The 23268-nt window shown below is 41.7% G+C and overlaps 1 protein-coding gene across 1 annotated transcript in view; it reads left to right on the top strand.

Annotated features, from left to right (window-relative positions):
* SIDT2 (SID1 transmembrane family member 2) overlaps positions 1-23268 on the top strand; it is a 1446738-nt gene that overhangs the window by 1020768 nt on the left and 402702 nt on the right. Inside the window, exons 23-24 of the mRNA XM_044080965.1 lie at positions 16676-16799; positions 16939-17056. Of these exons, the coding sequence (XP_043936900.1) occupies positions 16676-16799; positions 16939-17056 (242 nt within the window). The remainder of the gene's footprint in view (positions 1-16675; positions 16800-16938; positions 17057-23268) is intronic.

Below are 23268 nucleotides of genomic sequence, written 5' to 3'. Positions count from 1 at the left end.
CTTCATGACTCCCAAGAACATAGTAGAATAGGAAACCTCAAGAAACCACAGCAAGTTCATAGTGAGTCCTTAGAAGGCTCCAGCAAGTCATAAACAGAGGTCCTTGGGAAGAGGACATGTAAGAGCAAGCATATAGCCTCCCTTCAAGTGTCACTAACATCAGACACAGATTTGGAAAAGAGAAGGGTCCTTTCAATCTCCTCCCGAAGATGCCACACTTAGTGAAATCCTTGAATTGATGAGACAAAAGGGATCTTGGCCAACCAGTCCATCCTTTCAAGAAATAAGTGCTGTTTGAAACCTACTATGTTGATGTTTTTCTTTTGGATGGTCTCTCCTGCTGGCTGTTGGCCACAGGAGGGCATGGCACAAACCAGGCACCACTGAAGCATTCCTCATAAGCTTGATAAAGTCCTATGACCCCTTAAAAGATAGGCTGCAGTGGTCAAAAGGTTCTCTGGTGGACTCTTTGTTGCAGCAGCCACCAGGAGATAAAGGGATGGCCAGTGAGAATATTGCTGTCCATTTGTGTAACAGAGTCTAGAGCAATGGATAGAATGGGTAACTGTAGTTACACCTCTGGCACTTTGGCTCTGAGACTGTTAAATTAAATTGGGCCTAAAAGCAGCCAGATTATTTGATATGAAAGATAAGTCTGTAGGGGGAACTTTGACAGAACTTGCATATTATTACCCATGGCAGAATAACTGGGCCATACTAGATGGAAATAGTATTTCAGAGGAGCTTGCACACTTAATTTGAAAGCTTTGACCACAGCCATTAACTATTTCAGGGCATGTACTGATTTATCTAACTAAACTAATTTAATACAAAGATCCTGGGTAAAGTAAAACTGAGACACTAGCACTTTAAGCAATACAAAGTGAGCATTATTTGACAGTTGTTAGGGTAGATAGTATTTTTTTAGAATGATTTGCTATTGAGTGGAATAAAATGAAAACTGGGTTTAAAATAGGGTAAAAATAAAATATATAGAAAAGAAGGGATAAGACTTGTTTAGAGGGCTGACAAAGGAAAATATGGCAGAATAAGGGGAATCGCTCAGAACAAGAAGAGGAACAACTGCAGAATGCTAAAGGGGAGATAAGGAAGTATTTAGATAATATGCATGAGTTTAGAAAGGTTGTTGTTAAGCAAGTATTTTTTGATGATTGTAGAGAACAAAAACTTCTAGCACAGTGACTTGGGCAACAGAAAATAGAAAGGGTTGTCACCAAATTTAGGGAAATATCTAAAGATCCTATAGCAGTATTACAAATGTTTTGGAAATTTTATGAAAATTTGTATAAAGTAGAGGAATGTGGAAACAAGGAAAAGGCTTAAATGAAAATATTTATGGAAGACATAATTATGCCAAGCTTATGAAAATGAGGGACAACATTTCACAGTTAAGACAGGAAGAGATGAGATAAAGATGGTGACATAATCAGTCAGGGAAATCTCCAAGAACAGATGGTATTCCTGTGGATGTTTCAGAGTGGGGGGGGGGGGGTGTTAAAGATCTGGTAGGTTTTATATAACGGTATTTTTAAAAGGAGGGAAAGCGCCTACATGTTGGAAGAAAGTGATGGTATGCTTTATTACCCTAAGAGGATAAAGATCCTACAGACCCAGCTTCAATTAGACACCTTTTACTTTTAAACCATAAAGTGTTTATGACTGTACTAGCTAAGAGAATGGAAAAGGTTTTGAAAAAAACTGATAGAACATTGATGATCCAGAGGAAAGCAGAATGTTAGAAAATATTGTTGCTGCTTGGTTTTGATGCAGAGAAAACATTCAGTAGACTCAACTGGAAGTTTTATGAGCAGTAACTGTTATTCTAAGCCTTTGGTTGAAGCACTTGGGATTCAGACCAGTTGTTTTACATTAAGAAGGTTTGTGGTCTCCACTGTTGTGGTAGGACAGGTAGCTTACATCCTTCTAAGTTCGGAGTTGCTGATTGAAGGCTTAGTGTCTGTTATTCTAAAAGTTTATTAGTTCTGGTTTAAACACTTGGGCTTTGGGCCAGTTATTTTACGTTAAGAAGGTGTGGTCTGCACTCTTGTACGCCTTGTTTGCTGTAGCATAGACTAAATTCAGACCTGCTGAATCTAGCTTTGTTTGTATAACTTGAGCACTAATCCAGACCATCTTTTTTGAAGAAGGTTTCCCTGCACCCTAGTGGCAGGAGTGTGCAGTTAGAACTTGTCTGATCGAAGACTGCTGGAACGGGACTCAGTTTTTAGCTTTTTATTGGTTAATTTGTTTAAATCAGTTTGCTCATTTGCTACTGTTGTATTGTTGTTTTGTTTCGGCTTTTCCCAGTTAGGGGTCGCCACAGTGGAACTCCGGTCTGCTAATGATTGGCAGTCGATTTTTATGGTGCCGAGGTGCCAGCCCAACCTTCAGCAAAGGCACGCCCATTCACACATGGCTTTCGAACGCCACTCGACCGCAGGGAGGACATGCAGACTCCACACAGAAGGCACTCCAGCCGAGAATCGAACAGGAGAACCTCTTGCTGTGAGGCGACAACACTACTGCTGCTCCACTGCGGCTATTTGCTACTGTTATATTAAAAAAAAAAAAATACACTTTATGCATCGCCGCTTAGCTAGGGTTAAAGCATTCCGGGCATCATAAAGTAGGCTCTTCAAATTTTCCCTTAGAACTAGCCAGTTTTTTAGTTTTAGCACTCAAATCTGTTACTTTGAGCTCAGCACTTGTTTAGAACTCTGTAAGCACTAAGTAAGCTACAAATTGCTACAGCACTCAACTTCCCTCACTTGTCTAGAGGAAAACAGTTTTTAGTATTTAATAAATAAGCACCTATCCAGGCATGTATAAGGGTCAGCTTCCCCGTGTTTTCTCCTGTCTCCCTGATGAATCTGGGCATCTTGGGGCAATGCAGCAATTGCCTCATGTACACAGACAACCCTCTCCTCCTACCACCCAACACTACAACCTGTGAGAGATGCACTTATGTAGCCAAACTGGAAGCAAAGCTCTCTTCACCCAAGACTGGACTAGATAGTCAGGAGGAGATGGTAAACACTTGCACCACACCACACCACACTCATCACATAGTCCCTCAAAACCTACACCACCAAAACACACACATAGCAACACAAAACACACACCTACATTTGCAGAGGCTCTCAGTAAAAATCATCTTAAGCAACAGAGGCCTCCAAAGCAGAAACGCAAGCAACCTCCACCCCCCCAACACAACCCAAATGACACACAGCCCACAAACTCAGTGTGCCACTCAACCACAGCCCATAAGGCATAACAACGTACCCAACACTCTAGTCATAGGTGACTCTGTAGTCAGGCACACTGATGTTCCACTCACCAGGCTAAACAAGGAGAAAGTTACTGTCAGCTGCCTGTCGGGTCCCATGATCCGCCACATAATGCATGCACTCGGGTAACTCCACAACAAGTACAAATATGATTCTGTCATTGTCTGTGTGAATAACCTGAGATGTACCTCCCTGGGCTACATGAAAAGAGACATGGAGGAGCTCTCCGATCTTGTAGCCCAGGCAGGTGTGATCCTAGCCCTGAGTAGCATCCTGCCATCACCCAGAATGATACCGCAGTACAAGGACAAAATGATGGACTTCAACAATTGGCTAAGCTTCTGGTGTCATTCTAAGGGGATCCAGTATCTGTCTGCCTCAGATGACATGATCAACAGACCACGATGCTTTGCCAGAGATGGCCTGCACCTGTCGCCCTTGGGATTCTGGATACTGGCTAAGGCTCTTGCCACCCCTATAGTGCCTTTTTTAGGCAAGGTTCAAATGACAAATTCACCACCGTAACAGGTACAAGCAAGCAAAATCTGAGGGTAATGCTACTCAATGCTAGAAGTCTAAACCCCAAAATGTATTCACTCGAGGCACTCGTAAAATGGAGAACATCGACATCTGTGCAGTGACAGAGACCTGGTTCAAGGCTCCAGAGAACACCCCTGCATTACCAGACTATAATTCATACCACACCTTTTGGCCACCTAACCTGGACCGAAACACTAAAGGTGGAGGTGTGTCCATATTCATTAAGGATAGCCACACCTCCAGGCTAGTTGCTCAGCATAATGCATCCGAGATTATCCAAGTGCAACTAACTCTGGGCAAGACTGCAATCCAAAGTGTAACTTGCTACAGATCCCCCACCATGCCCCAGGTTTCCCACTCCTCATTTCTTGATACACTGGAAAATATTAGGGTACAACCCAACACCCTAATATTGTGCGATTTCAACTACCCCACTATTAACTGAGAAAACTACTCATGTACCAACTCATTTGCTCAACGTTTTCTAGAATTCATAAATTCCAACACCTTGGATCAACTTATCCACACCCCCACGAGGGGCAGCAGTATCCTAGACCTGGTCATTACCAATATGGGTGACCGGTGTTCCACACCAGAGGTCAATTCCTCATTCGACAGATCCGACCACAAGCTATTCAGCCTAGACATCCACATCCTGCCTCCACCCCCATTAGGGAAACCACCGTAGAAAATTTCTCCAAAACTAACTTCACACTTCTTAAGACAGAAGTGGCAAACTTCACAGCACCCATGCAGACGGACAATAGAGGTACAACTGCTGAATCCTACACAAATGCAGTTTATAAGCACTTACACGAGTGCATGGATCGTGCTATCCCTAACAGAACCAAGATGCTATCCTCCAAGAAAAGGAAGTCAGTCTGGTGTTCCCTTGCCATAAACAAACTCTAGCAACAGAAGAAAGAAACTGTTGCAAAAAAGAGTAAAATCCCATGATTGGAAGAACTCCATGGTCAGCCTCTGTAAGAAGCCGGGATCCCTCATAAAATCCTCCAAAGCTAGTTATGAAAACAAAATCGCCACTTATTGTAAAGACCACCACAAAGCATTCTATAGCTATGTCAAGATTCTCAATGGCAACACTCAGATCTTCTCTGAATTACAGCACAATGGCACTAAATATACAGACCCAATTGATATTGCCAACATCCTGGCAGATAGGTTCAGTGCTAACCTTAGCCCTCTCTCACCCCCTAAAGGGCCCATCTCTGTACCGGAAGAATGCAAAGTTCCTGTAGTCATGGCTGCACAGGTAAAAACCACACTCTCCAAAGCCAAGAACACAGCATCCATGGGACCTGACAACATCCCAGGCTGTGTTCTACATGAAGTACAGAATGAATTGGCACCCCACCTAAGCACCATGTTCAATCATAGCCTCACCTCAGGCTTTGTGCCCACTGAATGGCACACAGCGACGGTTATCCCACTCCACAAAGGGGGAGCCACCATGGACCTCAGGAACTATCGCCCCATTAGCCTAATGAGCCTGGTCTGCAAGGCCATGGAACTTATAAACAAAGACATTGGTAATCTCCAAACTCTGGACCCCACACAGTTTGGGTTTGTAAAAGGCAGATCATATCTCCTAAACCTAGCAAACTTCTTTGAAGCAGTCAACGAAGCCGTAGACGAGGGTAAGGTGGTTCACACAGATCTAGATCTCACCAAGGTTATGACACCATCTCCCACTCTGGAATTATAGATAAACTCACTAAACTAGATATAAATCCCTATGTCACAAAATGAGTTGCCAACTGGCTCACTGACAGAGCCCACACTGTTAAAGTAGCAGACTCCAAATCCGACTTCAGACCAGTGACAAGTGGAGTACCAAAGGGTTCAGTCCTGGGTCCTCTCCTCTTTGGTATCTACTTTTCTGAAGTACAGGCTAACACAGAAGGTCTTTGGCTAATGCCGTTCGCAGATGACTGCAAACTAGGAGCCATAATTGAAACTCCTAACAATGTGGACATCATACAAAAGTACCTCACTGAGACAGATGCCTGGTGTCAAATCCATGGCCTCAAGCTCAGTGACAAAAAGTGCATTGTCATCCCCTTTGGTAAAAACTCTGTACCCATGAGCTACCACATAGGTGGTAGTCTACTTAACACCAAAAGTTTGATAAGAGACCTTGGGACACAGGTGGACAGTAGTCTCTCCTTTGATAATGACATCACCACAGTAGTCAGGAAATCCATCTATGTGGCACACCTCATCACAAAAGGTTTCTCATCCAGGAAAAAAGAGGTCATTGTTCCCCTCTACTTATCACTCGTTAGACCCATTATAGAGTACAGTTCCCCTTTTAGTATGCACCTCACAAGACATCTACAACAACTGGAAAGGCCGCAGAAATACCTCACAAAGAGGATTACTGGCCTCAAACAGATGCCCTACGCAGACTGTTTCAAAAAACTGCAGCTTTACTCCGTCACATATCGCCTACTCAGAGGCGATCTCTGTCTAACATACAAAGCTAGGTCAAACCCAGAGCTGTTGGACATGCTCCACCTAAAGAAATCCCAATCCCTCTGAGCTACACACTGTAGGGACCTAAACCTTTTCACCACAATAAACCAAACATGCTGGAGGGATATATTCCTGTCCCAGAGACTTCCCATACTCTGGAACAAACTACCTATCTATATTAAACAAAGCTCCTCTTTAGCACTCTTCAAGAAAAATCTTGATGATTGGATGGGAAATAGGAAATTCACCCCGGGGGAAAATAATTTTCATAGGTGGCAAAACCCCCAGCGTACCTTTTTGGCTAGGCTTGTATAGGCCCTAGGGCTGATAGCCTAGTACCTACCTATGACAATGGAAGTGTCTGTATTCCATGATAGAATAATAGGGTTAATTTGGAGAATATATGAAGGGTGGAAGGCAGGAATTAATGTTGGAAGGTTCCGGTCCTAGAAGTTGTGTTTGAACAGAACTTATTTGCTATGTATTTAGAACCATTGCAGTAGAAAACAAGGGACTCATAAATTCAAGGATGCAACTGGTATGACAGTCAAGAAAAACTGGATTTCTTTACAGATGATATTTTGTAATTAATAAATCCAGAAAAGGGCAGTTTTTTTTATTGTGGAACATTTTAAGAAGGTTTTATGTCTTTTTAGGATATGCAATTAATGTAGATAAAAGCTGTAGTAGTAGGCGATTTACCCACACATGAATTGGTTCAGCAATACCCATATGTATTGGGACATGATAAGGTGAAATATTTAGGTGCACATATTAAAAAGGATTCTGTTATGGCATTTAAGGATATGTGGGACGAGGCTAAACAAAAGATAAAGAAAAATGGAGAAACTGGAAGCTGTTGATTATGAATATGGATTGTAAGATACAAGCAGTGAAAATGTTTTAATCCCTTTAGTTTTATGTACAGGTCAGGCATACTTTTATCAACCAGGGAGAAGTTGTGGGTGATAATACATAGCTGAAGGAACGTATGTGGGAAAGTAAAAATACAAAGGTTAAGTGGAATAAGTAGATCATACCATGAAACAAGGATTACCTTATTTGAATTGATATTTTACAGTGATGCAGCTGAGATTTGTATGCAAACAACAGACAGTTATAAGTCATAGTGGAAAGGGATGATGAAACAGGGAGGAAGTTCAGGAAATAAGGAAGAGAGTAGGATTTTGGATGCATATCTTTAAGAGGAATAACAACCATGCAAAATGCTATATTCATAAAGTAGCAGAAAGTGTTGCAAGATCTAAGCCAATATAGGAATGGAGAAATGAGATTTTGCCAGAAGGTGTGACAGCATGTAAGGTTTTTGAAATTAGGCAAGAGGAGTTGGAATTTGCTGGAGAAAACTGACAAAGGAACCTTGCTATTGGTAACCGGTATCTAGAGTGGGAACAATAATAGTGTGTGATGAGGCAATGCAGGAGTTTGGATTGTAGGTTAGAGACCGACTTCCCTACCAGAGACTGGTTTGAGAGTATAGGCAAAGAGAAAGAGATATGGGACTGCTAAGTGAAAGACCAACTCTGATAGTTACTTTAGTCATGTCTAGAACAGAAGCTGCTTTTAAAATGGGGATAATTAGTAGCAACTGGGGATGCACAAGCCAGTGCATTTCTTTGTGCCGGTCCCAAGCCGAGATAAATGGGGAGGGTTGCGTCAAGAAGGGCTTCCGGCATAAAATTTTTCCAAATCATACATGCAGACAACAGTACAGATATACATACCGGATCGGTCGAGGCCCAGATTAACAACAACCGCCACCAGTACTGTAACAGGGTGCTGGCGGAAATTGAGCTGCTGTTGGCCGAAGGAGGAGAAGAGGGGGAAGGCATGCCCGAAGGCAGGTAAAGGCTAGGACCATGATAGTGAGGGTCGGAACTTTGAATGTTGGCAGTATGACTGGTATAGGGAGAGAGCTAGCTGATATGATGGACCAAAGTAAGGCTGTTATATTGTGTGTGCAGGAGACCAGATGGAAGGGGAGCAAGGCTAGGTGTATCGGAGGTGGGTTCAAATTGTTTATCATGGTGTGGTTGGTAGGAGAAATGGCGTAGGCATTATCCTGAAGGAACAGCATGATAAAAGCGTTTTGGAGGTGAAAAGAGTGTCAGAGTGATGTTTATGAAGCGGGAAATTGATGGTGTAATGATGAATGTTGTTAGTGCATGTGCTCCACAAGTTGGGTGTGCGATGGATGAGAAAGAAAAATTTGGAGTGAGTTGGATGAAGTGGTGATGACTGTACCCAAGGGTGAGAGACTGGTGATTGGAGCAGATTTGAATGGGCATGTTGGTGAAGGGAACAGAGGGGATGAGGAAGTGATGGGTAGGTATGGTGTTACCAAAGGAATGCAGAAGGTCAGATGGTAGTGGATTTTGAAAAAAGGATGGACATGGCTGTGATGAATATGTATTTTAACAAGAGGGAGGAGCATAGTGTGACATACAAGAGTGGAGGAAGATGCACACAGGTGGGTTATATCTTATGTAGAAGGGCCAGTCTGAAGGAGATTGGAGACTAAAGTGGTGGCAGGGGAAAGTGTAGTTAGGCAGCATAGGATGGTGGTTTGTAGGATGACATTGGTGATCAAGAAGAGGAGGATGAGTGTGAGGGCAGCAAAAAGGATCAAGTGGTGGAAATTGAAAAAGGGTAATTGTGAGGTGATGTTCAGGGAAGAGTTAAGACAGGCACTCGGTGGCATTGAAGGGTTACCAAATAGCTGTGTAACTACAGCAGAGCTAGTAAGAGAGATGGCTAGAAAGGTGCTTGGTGTGACTTCTGGAAAGAGGAAGGAGGACTAGGAGACCTGGTGGTGGAATGAAGAAGTACAGGAGAGTATACAGAGAAAGAGGTTGGCGAAGAAGTGGGATTGTCAGAGAGATGAAGAAAGTAGACAAGATTATAAGGAGATGAGGTGCATGGCAAAGAGAGAGGTGGTGAAGGCTAAGGATAAGACGTATTAAGAGTTGTATAAAAGGTTAGACACTAAGGAGGGAGAAAAGGACCTGTACCGATTGGCTAGACAGAGGGACCGAGCTAGTAAAGATGTGCAGCAGGTTTGTTTGTGTCTTTCGGCTTTTCCTGGTTAGGGGTCGCCACAGCGGAACTCTGGTCCGCTAATGATTGGCAGTAGATTTTTACATGCCGAGTTGCCAGCCCTGACACACAACCTTCAATGAAGGTATGCCCATTCACGCATGTCTACACACAGAAGACATTCTAGCTGAGAATCGAACAGGACAACGTCTTACTGTGAGGCGACAACGCTACCACAGCACCACCACCACATTAAAGATGTGCAGCAGGTAAGGGTGATAAAAGATAATGAGGGAAACGTACTCACAAGCGAGGAGAATGTGTTGAGCAGATGGAAAGAGTACTTTGAGGGGCTGATGAATGAAGAGAATGAGAGGGAGAGAAGGTTGGATGATGTGCGGACAGTGAATCATGAAGTGCAGTGGATTAGCAAGGAGGAAGTAAGGATAGCTATGAAGAGGGTGAAGAACGGAAAGGCTGTTGGTCCAGATGACATACCTGTGGAAGCATGGAGCTGTTTAGGTGAAATGGCAGTGGAGTTTTTAACCAGATTGTTTAATGAAATATTGGAAAGTGAGAGGATACGTGAGGAATGGAGAAAGTGTTTTGGTACCAATTTTTAAGAATAAGGGTAATGTGCAGAGCTGTAGTAACTACAGAGGGATTAAATTGATCAGTCACAGCATGACGTTATAGGAAAGAGTAGTGGAAGCTAGGTTAAGAAGGGAGGTGATGATTAGTGATCAGCAGTATGGTTTCATGCCAGGAAAGAGCCCTACAGATGCGATGTTTGCTCTGAGAATGTTGATGGAGAAGTATAGAGAAGGTCAGAAGGAGTTGCATTATGTTTTTGTGGATTTAGAGAAAGCATATGACAGGGTGCCTAGAGAGGAGTTGTGGTATTGTATGAGGAAGTCGGGAGTGTCAGAGAAGTATGTGAGAGTGGTACAGGATATGTACGAGGGTAGTGTGACAGCGGTGAGGTCTGCGGTGGTTGTGATGGATGCGTTTAAGGTGGAGGTGGGATTACATCAAGGATCAGCTCTGAGCCCTTTGTTATTTGCAATGTTGATGGACAGGTTGACAGACGAGATCAGACAGGATTCCCTGTGGACTATGATGTTTGCAGATGACATTGTGATCTGTACTGAGAGTAGGGAACAGCTGGAGGAGACCCTGGAGATGTGGAGATATGCTCTAGAGAAAAGAGGAATAAAGGTCAGCAGGACTAAGACAGAATATGTGTGTGTGAATGAGAGGGAGGATAGAGGAATGGTGAGGATGCAGGGAGTAGAGGTGGCGAAGGTGGATGAGTTTAAATACTTGGGATCAGTAGTTCAGAGTAATGGTGAGTGTGGAAGAGAAGTGAAGAAGGAAGTACAGGCAGGATGGAGTGGGTGGAGAAGAGTGTCAGGAGTGATTTGTGACAGACGAGTACCAGTAAGAGTGAAAGGGGAAGGTCTACAAGAGGGTAGTGAGACCAGCTATGTTATATGGGTTGGAGACAGTGGCATTGACAAAAAATCAGAGCTTGACGTGGCAGAGTTGAAGATGTTAAGATTCGCACTGGGTGTGACGAGGATGGACAGGATTAAGAATAAGTATATTAGAGGGTCAGCCCAGGTTGGAAGGTTTGGAGACAAAGCCAGAGAGGCAAGATTGCGTTGGTTTGCACATGTGCTGAGGAGGGATGCTGGGTATATTGGGGAAAAGGATGCTAAGGATGAAGCTGCCAGGTAACAGGAAAAGAGGAAGGCCTAAGATGAGGTTTATGGATGTGGTGAGAGAGGACATGCAGGTTGTTGGTGTGACAGAGCAAGATGCAGAGGACAGGAAGAAATGGAAACAGTTGATCTGCTGTGGTGACCCCTAACGGGAGCAGCCGAAAGAAGAAGTAGAGCATATAAAATATTGCATGAAAACTATAGGAATCCATCAGTAGAGGTTAGAAAAGATTGGGAAGAGAGTTTGGAAATAGTTTACAAATTAACAATGAAAAGACATCAGTAAGGCTCCCAAGTATGCAACAAGGTCCAGAAACTTTAGAATTTCTGCTTGGAAGTGTTTTATTTATTTATTTATTTTTACCCCAGGCAGACTTCAGAGAATTTTTCCTCATGTAGATTGCAATTGCTGTAGGTGTGACAGGAATCCTTATTTATTTTGTGGCAGTTTAAGATTCAGCAGATTTTAAAAAATTCCCTTCAGAGTATTCTCTCAAAAATGTTGGTTGAACAAAAACTGTAACTGAGGGAAATTAAATTATTCTTTTGTGCTGGGACACATTATCTGAATTGCCTATACATAGTAAGGCTTTACTAAATTTAATTCTGTTAGCTGCCTAACAAGCAATTACTTTAAAATGGAAATCAAAGTCTAATTAATCTCTAATTGAAGTACTGAAGAGGTAAAAAGAACCAGCAGAGGGATCTTTAGCAAAGGGAAAGAGCAAAGTGCATAGAAATAAATAGAATATGTGGGAACTTTACATGCAGAATAATGGTCAGTAGTGGTAAGGTTTGAAGGCAGAGTTATAATATTGGAGCAAATAACAAAAAGAAAACATGTTTAATGTATAATGCATGTAAATTAAATTGTTAATATGATTTGTTTTCTTTTCTCTTCATGTATGTGCACCTGTATTAAGTGATAATTTAAGAAAAGTGTTGAGGGAAAAAAAACAAGCAAGGTGGAACCAAGTCCTGTTCCCTTTGCAGAGAGGCCATGAGAGTTTGCCAGTGAGCAATAGATTCACACCACTTTCTGACTGCAGTGCATATTCCTGGAAACATCGGCTATCTAGTAGATAGTAGAAGTCTGTACTGCTGTCTCACGAGTGGTCTCTTAGTCCATAATTGGCTTAGTCGATATTCAGTCACTGGGGAGGTCAGTCTTGCTTTTTTGCTTCACCTTCCATCGATAAATGAAAATGTAGCAGCTACTTCACACTGATCCTCCCCAAAGCTCAGTCACCGAGGGATGCTCTAGTCTGTCTAGTGAATCTGATCAACTTTTTGAGAGAATAACGCAAGCCTTGGACAGAGGACAATAGTGTACATATGGTACACTTTGGGTAAGACATTTGACATAATACCACATACTAGCTTGGTAAGTAAGCTAAATGAGCTCCAGACTGACCCATATGTAGTTAGGTGGATGGCAAATTGGTAGAGGAATATGACCCATGTAACCCATGTGCATCCTTAGCAAACATGGGGCAAAAAACACAGTGGAGGGACAGATTAACCACGCAACACTTACTTCTTCTGTGGAACAGACTTCCACTCCAGATTAAGCAAAGTGATACACTGTTTCTTCAGAAAGGAGTTAGACATCTGGACCATTGTCCACAAATACAGGCCTGGTATGACTGGCCTGTTGCTCCTTGAAAGGAGATGAGGTGTAATGGTGGGTACTGGCAAGGCTTATAAGGCCTCTGTGCCCTGTTACCTGGTATATTCTATGATTTGCTGTGAGGTTTGGCAGAGGAAGTCATTATCTGAATGTAACATTTCCAAGAGCTTTTGAAGTTGATTTGAGTATGGAAGTGGCAGTCACAGAGTAATTCATCAATTAAAGCATGTGATACCTGCTGCCACAGTACATAAATTTCAAGCCTTAAAGGTGGGAAGTTGGAACGTACAAAACAAGCATGCCATATGAAATGGAGTCCCAATTTAAAAAAATCAGAAGAATGTTTGTTAGAATGAAGTACAATTCCATTGTTTTCATTTTCTAACAGTAGACAGAGAAAAAGTGTTATTTATATCAGCTGTTTTGATAAATGATGAAAAAAATGTGGAGATCGATACATGGGTAGCAGTATCTACTGTATCCAAGAAAATGTTTCTGGTTTTGTTGTCAAATCATTACAGGCCAAAGCAGTTAAAATGAAAACCTAAACTTGAGAGGGTGTCCATGCCTGGTCATATGGTGACTGCAACAAAGGGATCAGTTGACAGTTGCCACTATTATGGTGAAAGATGGTCTTGCTTTATATGAGAATAAATGGGGATTGCAGAAGCTTGTCTCCAAAAAGAAACATACTTTTAGGTCTGAAGAAATGTTTGAAAGGCTTGCTGTAGTGTTTTCAGATTAAATCGGAAAACTATGGTTTGAAACCTGCTGTTTTGTTGAAGGCTATTGCTTTTCCATAGTTTTAGCAGTCTGCCCTCAACAATCGTACTTAAAATGTTGATAAAGAGAAAGCTTTAAAAAAGGAAAGATTATCAGTCCAGTGAAGCATAGAAAATAAGCTGCGTTAATTTTTACAAAAAGAGACATTTCAGTTTGTGTGTGCGCACTCATAACAAATTAGCAGTAAACCAAGCTGCTAACACTGAAATTCATCTTATAGAGTAGAAAAGTTAATGGCTACGGCAAGTGATGAAACGCTCTTCTTAATAAGTATTGCTTGGTAATAATTCAGAGAAATGTATAACTAGTAATACGTTAAAAGAATTGTGTATGTAAGCAGGTTGCCATTTCATCAAGGCTAACAACCACTGGGGCCTTTATAAAACTAACCATGCAGCAGAAGTATATCCCACAATTTATTGTGCCTTAGAGGTTGTTTTAGGGGTGAATGTTAGTTTGGGCATGATTTAATGACTACCTCTGTCCAACCCGGGATGAATTTCCAATTTACCATCCATTAGTCCAGGTGGCCCTTGTGAATATGGTTAGGGAAGGTCTCTGGTTATCGTGGATGGAAAGCCTGTTCCAGAGGGGGGGGGTATCTGAGATACATGCCTGTCCCTCCAACATGTCCTATTTAAGTCGCAAGCACAGTTGAAATCCTTAGATCTAGTAGTGTTGGTGCTGTTTTTGGGGGTATACAAAAGGTCCATCAGAGTAGGGTCCAAGGTTTCCTTGTATGTCAGGCATTAATCACCTCTCAGCAGTCTGTAGAATGAGTTGAGACAGTCTGCATAGGACATTGTGTTTACAGCCTGTCTTCTTTTTGTGAAGAACCTCTGTGGATGTTCCATTTGTTGCATGTGCCTGGTGAGGTACATAGTGAAGGGAGCAATGTACTCGATGATGGGTCTGATGAGGTCTGAGTGCAGTAGCAGGATGACTTCCGTGAACCTAGATGCCATGCCTTTACTTATAAATTGAGTGACATAAAATGATATTCTCCCCACCTTGGACATATGTCGGTCGAATCTACACGAGTCTCCAAATCCCTCACTACTCTGTCTAATTTTAGGGGTGTTTTATCAGTGAGGTAGTTTTCCTGGGTGGCCAGCTTCCCAAAAGGTACTACTATGCATTTCTTGGCAATGATTTTAAAGCAGTGACTTTGGTACCAGGCATTAGTCTGTTAGCCCCTTCCTGTAAGATTTTAGTATCTTGGGGGTTTCTGTGATTGTTCCTAGCTTGAGTTCTGTCCTTTCCATTTTTTCAAAAAATAATGAAAAATCACTTGAAAGATTTGAGTGTAGTGGTGTAAGTTCTTACTTATAGTCATCTCAATTAATTAATGTCATTTACTGCTGTTTTTTAAACTGTATTGTGGTATTACTGTTATTGTAGTGCAGTGGTTTGTTCAACCTCTTAAGTTTGTAACTCACTATATCTTGCTTTCTGCGTGTGTGTGTTACACGTTTATATGTTATATCCATGTATTTTTATTTATTTATTGATTTTTGTTGTATTGGCTTTTGGGCAGCAATGAAAGGGATTCATTTAGATTAGTATTTTACCCATTTAAATTCAAGTAAGTATTCATTTTACTGTTAGGAATACAAAAGGTACATTAATGAAAGCGTTGGAATGTGCTTTATTGTAGCTAGGTAGATGCCGTCTGCAAGGTCACTGTAGGATTCTGATGCGGCTCATAGGAGTATGAGCAGCGTGCTACAGTTGTGTCTGTCTGGCAGTAATGGCTATTCCATGTGGTATTGAAAGCTGTTTGGACCCTTGTTGCTTGGTGGTTGACAGAAATGTGGTATACTCTCCATTTCAGACTTTTGAATACATAAAGACTGAGTGTTCAGGTTTGGTGTAGAACATCCTGCCCCATGTGCCAACTCAGTTGAGACCTCTTTGAGCACAGGTTTTATAAACATTGAAAAAATGTCTTTAGGTGAATGGCACACTAGGCAGCTGTCTAGTTTGCTTTTTGGTATGGCTGGTTCTGGATATAGGTCATCTGTGTATATATTTTAATATTGTAGATTTACACAGTGGACAGACAAAGATTTTAACCAGAGAGTTTACATTGTTTTATATCCCCATGTAATTCTTTTTACTGTAGTGTAACTGCAAAAGTCTGACCATAATCAGTACTATTATAAAGTGTGGGAAGTTGATGAGGCATTTGTTTGCCCATGTATCCAAGTGGAAAATGACAGCAGTCTAGCAGATGCATATACATTTTAACATTACATGCTGTTTTATTTATATTGATTAGTCTTAAACATTCTCTGTGTAAATAAGACAGAAGCTGATTGTATGTTGTAATACAATGACATCCTCAATAAGTGCATGTTTTTCCTCTTAAGCTATTTCAAGAAAATTAATGTCTGCAAGGTCCATTCTGAAAAACTGAAGCCAAAACTGCTGATCATAGTTCACTGAGACAAACTCCTGAAATTCATTTCATCAAATTCAGCGCTGTTAAACTTGTATGCATTCTTTTTGTGGGATGTCAACCCCCTTCTCAGTACCACCTTACTTAATTACTCCAGCTCTATGATTGTTAAAAATAATATGGTAGTCCATGGCCTTTAAGTACATATCATACAAGTGTAACATTGCTGAATTCAGTGAACTGCTAAATGGAGCAATCTCCCTTGGTAAGCTGAGCTTCTACAGTCTGGATTCACCTAATTGACATGACGTGTATACACACTTAAAAATACAAATTGAGAAGTTTAGTTCTAGCAGTACTTTTCTTAGTCTAAAATGCAAATTGAGAAGTTCAGTTGTGGCAGTACTTTTCTTAGTCTAAAAGAAATTCCAGGTGTCTGCAGTAGGTATTTTCCAGCGTAGTCTGCTGAGAAAATCTTGTTTCCATCTGCATAATGGCACCTTCGTCCATGCAGTAAAAGTTTCCAGTGCTTACACTTCTTATGGTGGTCTTGTAAATGTGTGTTTGTGATACAAGGATAAATCGTGTTCTTATTCAACGGGGACCAGATTTAAGTTAAAATATTCCAATTTGTAATTTTTATGTTTTATTTGAAATTGCAAGTTAGCTGGTTTTATATTCAGTCTTTGAATGTAAGTAAGAATTACTTAAAATGTTGGTGTCCTTTTACTTGCAGTGCTTTTAACAACATCCTAAGCAACCTTGGCTATGTCATGCTGGGCCTTCTTTTCCTTCTCATTATCCTTCAGAAAGATATTACACACAGACGGGCACTGATACGGAGCGACTATTATGCACTGGTGAGGGTCTTATTTTTTTCAGATTCTTTTTACAATCTCATTTAAGTTGTTAAACTATCTGTTACATGGATTTGAGTTTCACTAGTGCTGATTTCATAGAATGCCCTTGTAATGTACTTTCTGTTGTGGATTTTCACAGGAGTGTGGTATACCAAAGCACTTTGGCCTGTTCTACGCAATGGGTACAGCCCTCATGATGGAGGGTCTGCTTAGTGCCTGTTACCATGTCTGCCCAAACTATACAAACTTCCAGTTTGGTGAGTACATTATCTAGCAATTTTTCTTACTGAATTTTATATTGTTCAGATCTGTTGAACAGTGGCTTACTTTGTAGACTGGAAGGATATGTGCCAAGAACAGGAAATACAATGTAAAGAAAGAATGTGGGGTGTATGCTGATTAAGTTCTAATTCCAGATTGTCTGCGGGCATGTAGATTCACACAACAGAAATTTTACCAGCTTAACCTAAACTACTCTGGTTCCATGCATTTCATTGTCAAGGTTGGCAAGGGAAGTCCTGGGGGATATTACAGATGGACATTAGGGTGTTAACTTACCCGCGGTGGTGGTGCTGCGGTAGTGTTGTCGCCTCACATTAAGACACTGTCCGGTTCAATTCTCAGCTAGAGCGTCTTCTGCATGGAGACATGCGTGAATGGGTGTACCTTCATTGAAGGTTGTGCATCAGGGCTGGTAACTCGGCACGTAAAAATCAACTACCAATCATTAGCGGACAGGAGTTCCACTGTGGCGACCCCTAACCGGGAAAAGCCGAAAGACACAACATTAGGGTGTTAACTTCATGGTAGGAAAAATAAGGTGATAGGCTGTTGAGACAGATACAAGATTGGCTGACCAGTATCAGGCAGAGGATTGTGGATATCGCCAACTAACAGAGGTCGTCCTCATTTAGTGATGGGAGTGATTCTCTTTGTTATGCTGTGTCAGATACTGAAATGGAACCAAATTATAGTTTATGTCTTTGTTTACACATTTGATAACCAGGTGGATGTCCTGGTGATCTTTTTCAGCCATGACCCAGGACTATGGCATACAGTGTACACAAAAATAAGTAAATGTAGTCACATATGGTTGGAATATAGACACCACTTTCAGATATGTGCAGTAATTGTCATTTATGCAAGCTATTTACAAAAGGAGTCTGTTGGTACGTTATTGTGAAGTACATGCAGTTTGGTTCAGTAATGGGTTGGTAGTAATAGTTACAGTAGTTTAAGTGGATGGAAAGTTTAATTGGCACTGTGGTGCTTTGTTAAAATATCTGTATTGCATGGTGTGAAATAGGTGGGATTTTTGTGAAATTTTAAATGTATTTAATTTGGAACTGTTGTGAATTGTTGGAGAAAGGAAGATGCATGCTCTTGTAGATAATGTGTTAGCCCTTTTTTGATAAGTCAGGTAAAATATGAACATTGCAATATGATAGCATTATCGACATTTGTATTTTCTATGGAGTAAAAATTCTTGTTGTATTCCCAGATTGCCGTTTCTGTAATGTGTAAGTTAAAGGATAAACTTTGCAGGGTGATAGCATTATCGGAGTCCATATTGTTTAGGAAGTAAGAGTTCTTGTTGAAGTTAAGTACATGAAGAAGAAATGGGTAGAAATTTAGAAACAACATTTTGCAAATAGTAGTAGAGGACAGAGCTGCTCGTAGCTTGATTGGAAGAGTGTTACTCAAGAGACAGTTGCAGTGGTGTACCTTGTTATCTAAAGGTGTTAACGGAACATCACATTTTTGTTTTAAGATTTTTTGCATTCTATTATTGTTTTAGGAGTCTGCTGGTGTTATCAATTGTAGAGAGTATTATTGCTTATTAATAAGATTCTGTCTGGCAGTAGACTGAGGTCAGTGGATAGAAGGTTGATAATTCTGTTTAGGTTTGTTTGTTGAAAAACTGTTATGGTAGCTATGTCAGCAGTTACTTTAACTGTCAGATTGCGTCAAGTACATCCTGCAAGTGTTTGCATAAGATGTCCTTCCACATCACTGTTGAAGTATCCTTTACAATAGGGATCCCTGCCAAGGACAGCCCAACATTCAGCCAGTATACAAAAGCCTTTAGGTTGCAAAGAGTACCACTGTACATCACATGTATGCTCCCCACACATGGCATAGGGCATAAAGGTGATGTTCAGATGTACCATCTTTAGAACTTCTTTGCTGCCAGTCCAAAAGCCATCTTCAATCATCGGTCTGAACGCTCGTTCGTCTTCTAGTTAGAAGGGTTACTTCTGCTGAGGCTACCCAAACTCCTGCTCAGAAGCCTCCTTTTCCTGATAAACCAGGTGCTGTCTGACTACCCTTGCCTTGTTCTTCTCAGTAATATTCCTCTCTCTCTCTGTCTTTCTCTTCTATCTGGCTTTTCTGGCCATCTTATCTGGCTTAAGATCACCCAAGGCTCCTGGGTACTTTCTGTAATTTGCCACGGTTATTAGGTGGTTTGGAAATCCCCTCCCCCCCCCTTTTGGGCATTTCTCAGCCTCCTCAGGGACAGCTGTCCTTTTTTCCAGAAGTGTTTCAGGACTATTGGCTCTAGAAACTATTCAGAAAGTTCCAACTCCTCAGTGGGGGAAGGCGTTTCTCTCCAGAATGTTCTTGGTCCCCAGGAAAGAAGACACCTGGAGACCCATTCTGAATCTGTCTCATTTAAATTACTTTTTGAAAGTCACTTCCTTTTGGATGCTGTCCCTTCAAATCTTGCTTCCTGTGCTACTTCCTCAGGCTTTTTTTTTTTTTAGTTTCCCCTGGCTCTTAAGGATGCTTATCTACACATTCCTATTCATCCCCTTTTCAGGAAATTTTTACTTTTCTTATTGCTTCCTGGCATTTTCTGTACTGTGCTTTGCCCTTTGGTCTCTTTACTGCCCCAAGGGTCTTCACCAAATGCCTCCTCCTGTGATTGCTTTCTGCAGGTTAAGGAGGATGCAGGTCTTTCCTTACCTGGATGACCTACTTATTCAGGCCTCCTTTCCAGAGACTTTACTTCAGCATCTACACTTTGCTGTTTCTATCCTGCAAAAGGCTGGGGTTTACTGTAAATTTCCAAAAGTCATTCCTGACTTCTTAGGATCATGTTTTTCCTGGGATACAGGATCCAAATTGTTCCAGTGCTGGCATCCCTGTCTCCTTCCAAGGCCTTAACTGTAATAGTTTTCTTTCAATCCCTTCTTCGTCTGGCTTCAGTCACAGCCAGAGAATTTCTGAGGGTTCTGGGTATCATGACTTCCACCATTCCTATGTTGCCTCTGGCCAAGCTCCACTGGTTTCTAAAGTCAGTTTGGTTTCAGCATTCCCATCCTTCAGATTTTCTAGTGTCTCTTCTTCCATGCCTCAAGCTGGAACTTCATTGGTGGATTCACCAGTTGTCTCTCAACCCAGGGCTTCCTTTTCAACCTCCAATTCCCTCTCAGGAACTTTTCACAGATGCCTTGGATGTGGGATGGGGGCCTCTTTTTGCTCTCTGAAGGTGCAGGACCTTTGGTCTCTTCAACAAAAGAAAGACCGTATCAATGTCAAGGAAATGAGAGCTTTTCTTCTGGCTCTTCAGGCTTTTCACTCTTTTCTTTCCAGGGCCCCCCCTCAAGATTCTCATGGACAGTACCACAGTGATGTGGTATATCAACAAGCAAGGGGGGGCAGTCTTATTTTCTGTGCAGGTTAGCACTTCAGGTTTGGGAACTGGCTGTCCAGTATCACATGACCCTTCATTTACATTACCTCAGATCAGAAAATAGTAGGAGATTCTCTGAGCAGGTCCATAACACAATTCCACTAGTGGGTGCTTCACAGAGGTGTTTCTGGACATTGTCCACCAGTGGGGTACTCCTCAAGCAGACATATTTGTCTCCCTTCTGAACAGACAGCTTCTTCTGTTTTGTGTCAGAGTCCCATGCCCTTTGGCCTGTAAGGGGGGGTGCCCTCTCATTTTCTTGGAAGGGATTTTTTTTATGCCTTCTCTGCCCTTCGTGTCATTCTGAACATCCTGCTCAAGATAAAACAGGATGCTCCCACTTCTTCTGCATCTTGCCAAAAGCAGTCATCACAAGTTACCTCACAGGGTGGACTTACTCACACAAGACAAGCGATCTGGCATCCATCCCCAACTGTCCACTGTTCAGCTGACACTGTGGGCAGTAGGGTTTTGATTCCCTATCGACACCTTTTTTTCTGAGGATGTGCCTTGAGTCCTGCAGAAGGCCTAGAAACCCACTTTTAGAAAATCTTACTTATCAAAATGGAAGAGGTTTTCCTGTTTGGTGGCTTTCTCGTAACTTGGATACACTTTCTGTGGATGTTCATTTGGTTTTGTCTTATTTGTGTGAGGTGTGCTTCACATTAGGCCTCCCGGGAAGCCTATCCCTCCTTCCTGGGACCTTAATTTTGTTTTGGAAAAAATTGACTAAGGCTCCTTTTTGAGCCTGCTGCTTCAGCTTCCTTACAGCATTGTTCTTGGAAGACTGTTCTTACTTCTGCCAGATGGGTGCCTGAGCTGCAAGCCCTTATGACTGATTCTCCTTTTTTAGTTTTCCATAAGGACAAGGGTGTCCCTTGATATTAATCCTTTTATGTCCAAGGTGGTTAATGAGTTGACTCAGTCTATTCATTTACCCACTTTTTCACTTCTCAGCAGTGTGCTAGTGAGAAGGTTTTGCACACCTTGGATTTGCATAGACAACTCTGATATTATTTGAATAAGACTAAAGCTTTTCATAAATCTGAACCGCTTTTTGTCACTTTTCATCCTAGGTCTGTGGGTTTGTCTGTTTCCAAACAAACCATTTCTTCTTGGCTATCTAAAGCCATTTACTTTTGCTATTCCTTCCTTCTGATAAGGCTCATTCTGCTAGGGCTGTTGGCTTCTTCTGGTGTTTTTGTCAAAGGTTTATATCCTAACTCTGTTCCTGAGGCAGCTACCCGGACTTCTGTACATACCTTTGCCAAGCAGTTTAAGTTGGATGTATTCTCTAGGGCCAGAGCTGGCTTTGCCAGGGCCAATCTTCATGGCAGAGCTCTCTGCTGGCCCTTACTCCTCCCAGTCTTCTTTCTTAGCTATTGCACTCTCCCTATTGTAAAGAAAATTGCAGCAGTGATACAGTTGTGTAAGATCTTACCATAACAATAGAAGTCCTTCTTTTCACTGTAGCAGTATTCGCTCTCTCCCTCCTCCCCCTGGTCCTTTTTCCTTCTGGATGTGTTGGTTACCTGATAGTATTCTTGGACTGTCATTCCTACTGGGGCTTTTCAGTTCTGAGGGTGGTACATCCGGACATTACCTTTATACTCTATGCCATGCATGGGGAGCATACATGTGATATACAGTGTACCCTTTACAACCTAAAGGCTTTTGTATACTGGCCAGATGTTGTGCTGCTCTTGGCAGGGAATCCCTGTTGTAAAGAATACTTCAACTGTGAAGAGAAGGATATCTACTGTTATGGTGAGATCTTGCACAACTGTACTTTGTCATGAATGGTGAAATCACTAAGATGAATGTTGCTTAACATGAGGTGTTGGCAAACCTTAGTGATCCAGAAAATCCTGGTTTTGATTTAACAGGATTTTACTATGAGGTTTGTGGTTGCAGAATCAAATGCAGATGTCATGAAATATATCCTGAAGGAAATGTTTGAAGGTGATCAAAATTTTTAGAGGATCTACAGAGAAGCAGATCATCTGCATGTAGTGACAAATCCATGCACTGATGGTCTGATGGGAGTAAGTTTATAAAAAAAAATAAAAATATGGGGTATACACTCTAGAGCCACTGCAACACTAAACAGGCTAAACAGGGCTACTGAGGGAAGATTAGCTATTTTTTATTTTTTTTTTTTTTTTACACAAAGATATGATTCATAATCAGAAGCAGGAGAGCCGGCCTCAAGTTTGATCTTTTTAGTTTATAGAGAGGAAATATTGGCAATAGCTGGGGAGACATGGTAGAGAACACAGTTATGAAATTAAATGCCAGTTTGTGTGATGAAAAGCAACAGTCAATTCCATATCCAAAAACACACACACCATAAATTAATGCATACAGAGTCACCTTACATTTTCCTAGATCCTGAAAGTAGCAGTACCTGTCCAATTAACAACATCATCTTGGGAAGCTTGGGCTCTTTTTGGTAAGCAACAGCATGGCTTTTCAAGTGGGCATAATTACTATGACTGCCTTATTGTACTTATTAACAACATCTAGGCAATATGGACTTCAGTAAATCCATCCATCCACCCACCCACAACCCCTTTTTCCCCATTTTTGCACATGGGGTTGGGAGTGCCACTTCAACAGTGACACTCATCTAGATCCAAGGATTACACTGCTGGGTGGCTAGCCCTGCTGAGGTGGTTCTTCCACACCACACACTCACACCTGTGGCCAATTTAGAGTGTCCAGTCCACCTACTGCGTATATTTGGAATGTGGGAGGAAACCGGAGCACCTG

The sequence above is a fragment of the Protopterus annectens genome, chromosome 8.part0 (assembly GCF_019279795.1).
Source record: "Protopterus annectens isolate FY-2018-M chromosome 8.part0, PAN1.0, whole genome shotgun sequence".
Taxonomy (NCBI): Eukaryota; Metazoa; Chordata; order Ceratodontiformes; family Protopteridae; genus Protopterus; species Protopterus annectens.
This window is presented reverse-complemented; position numbering and strand designations above follow the sequence as displayed.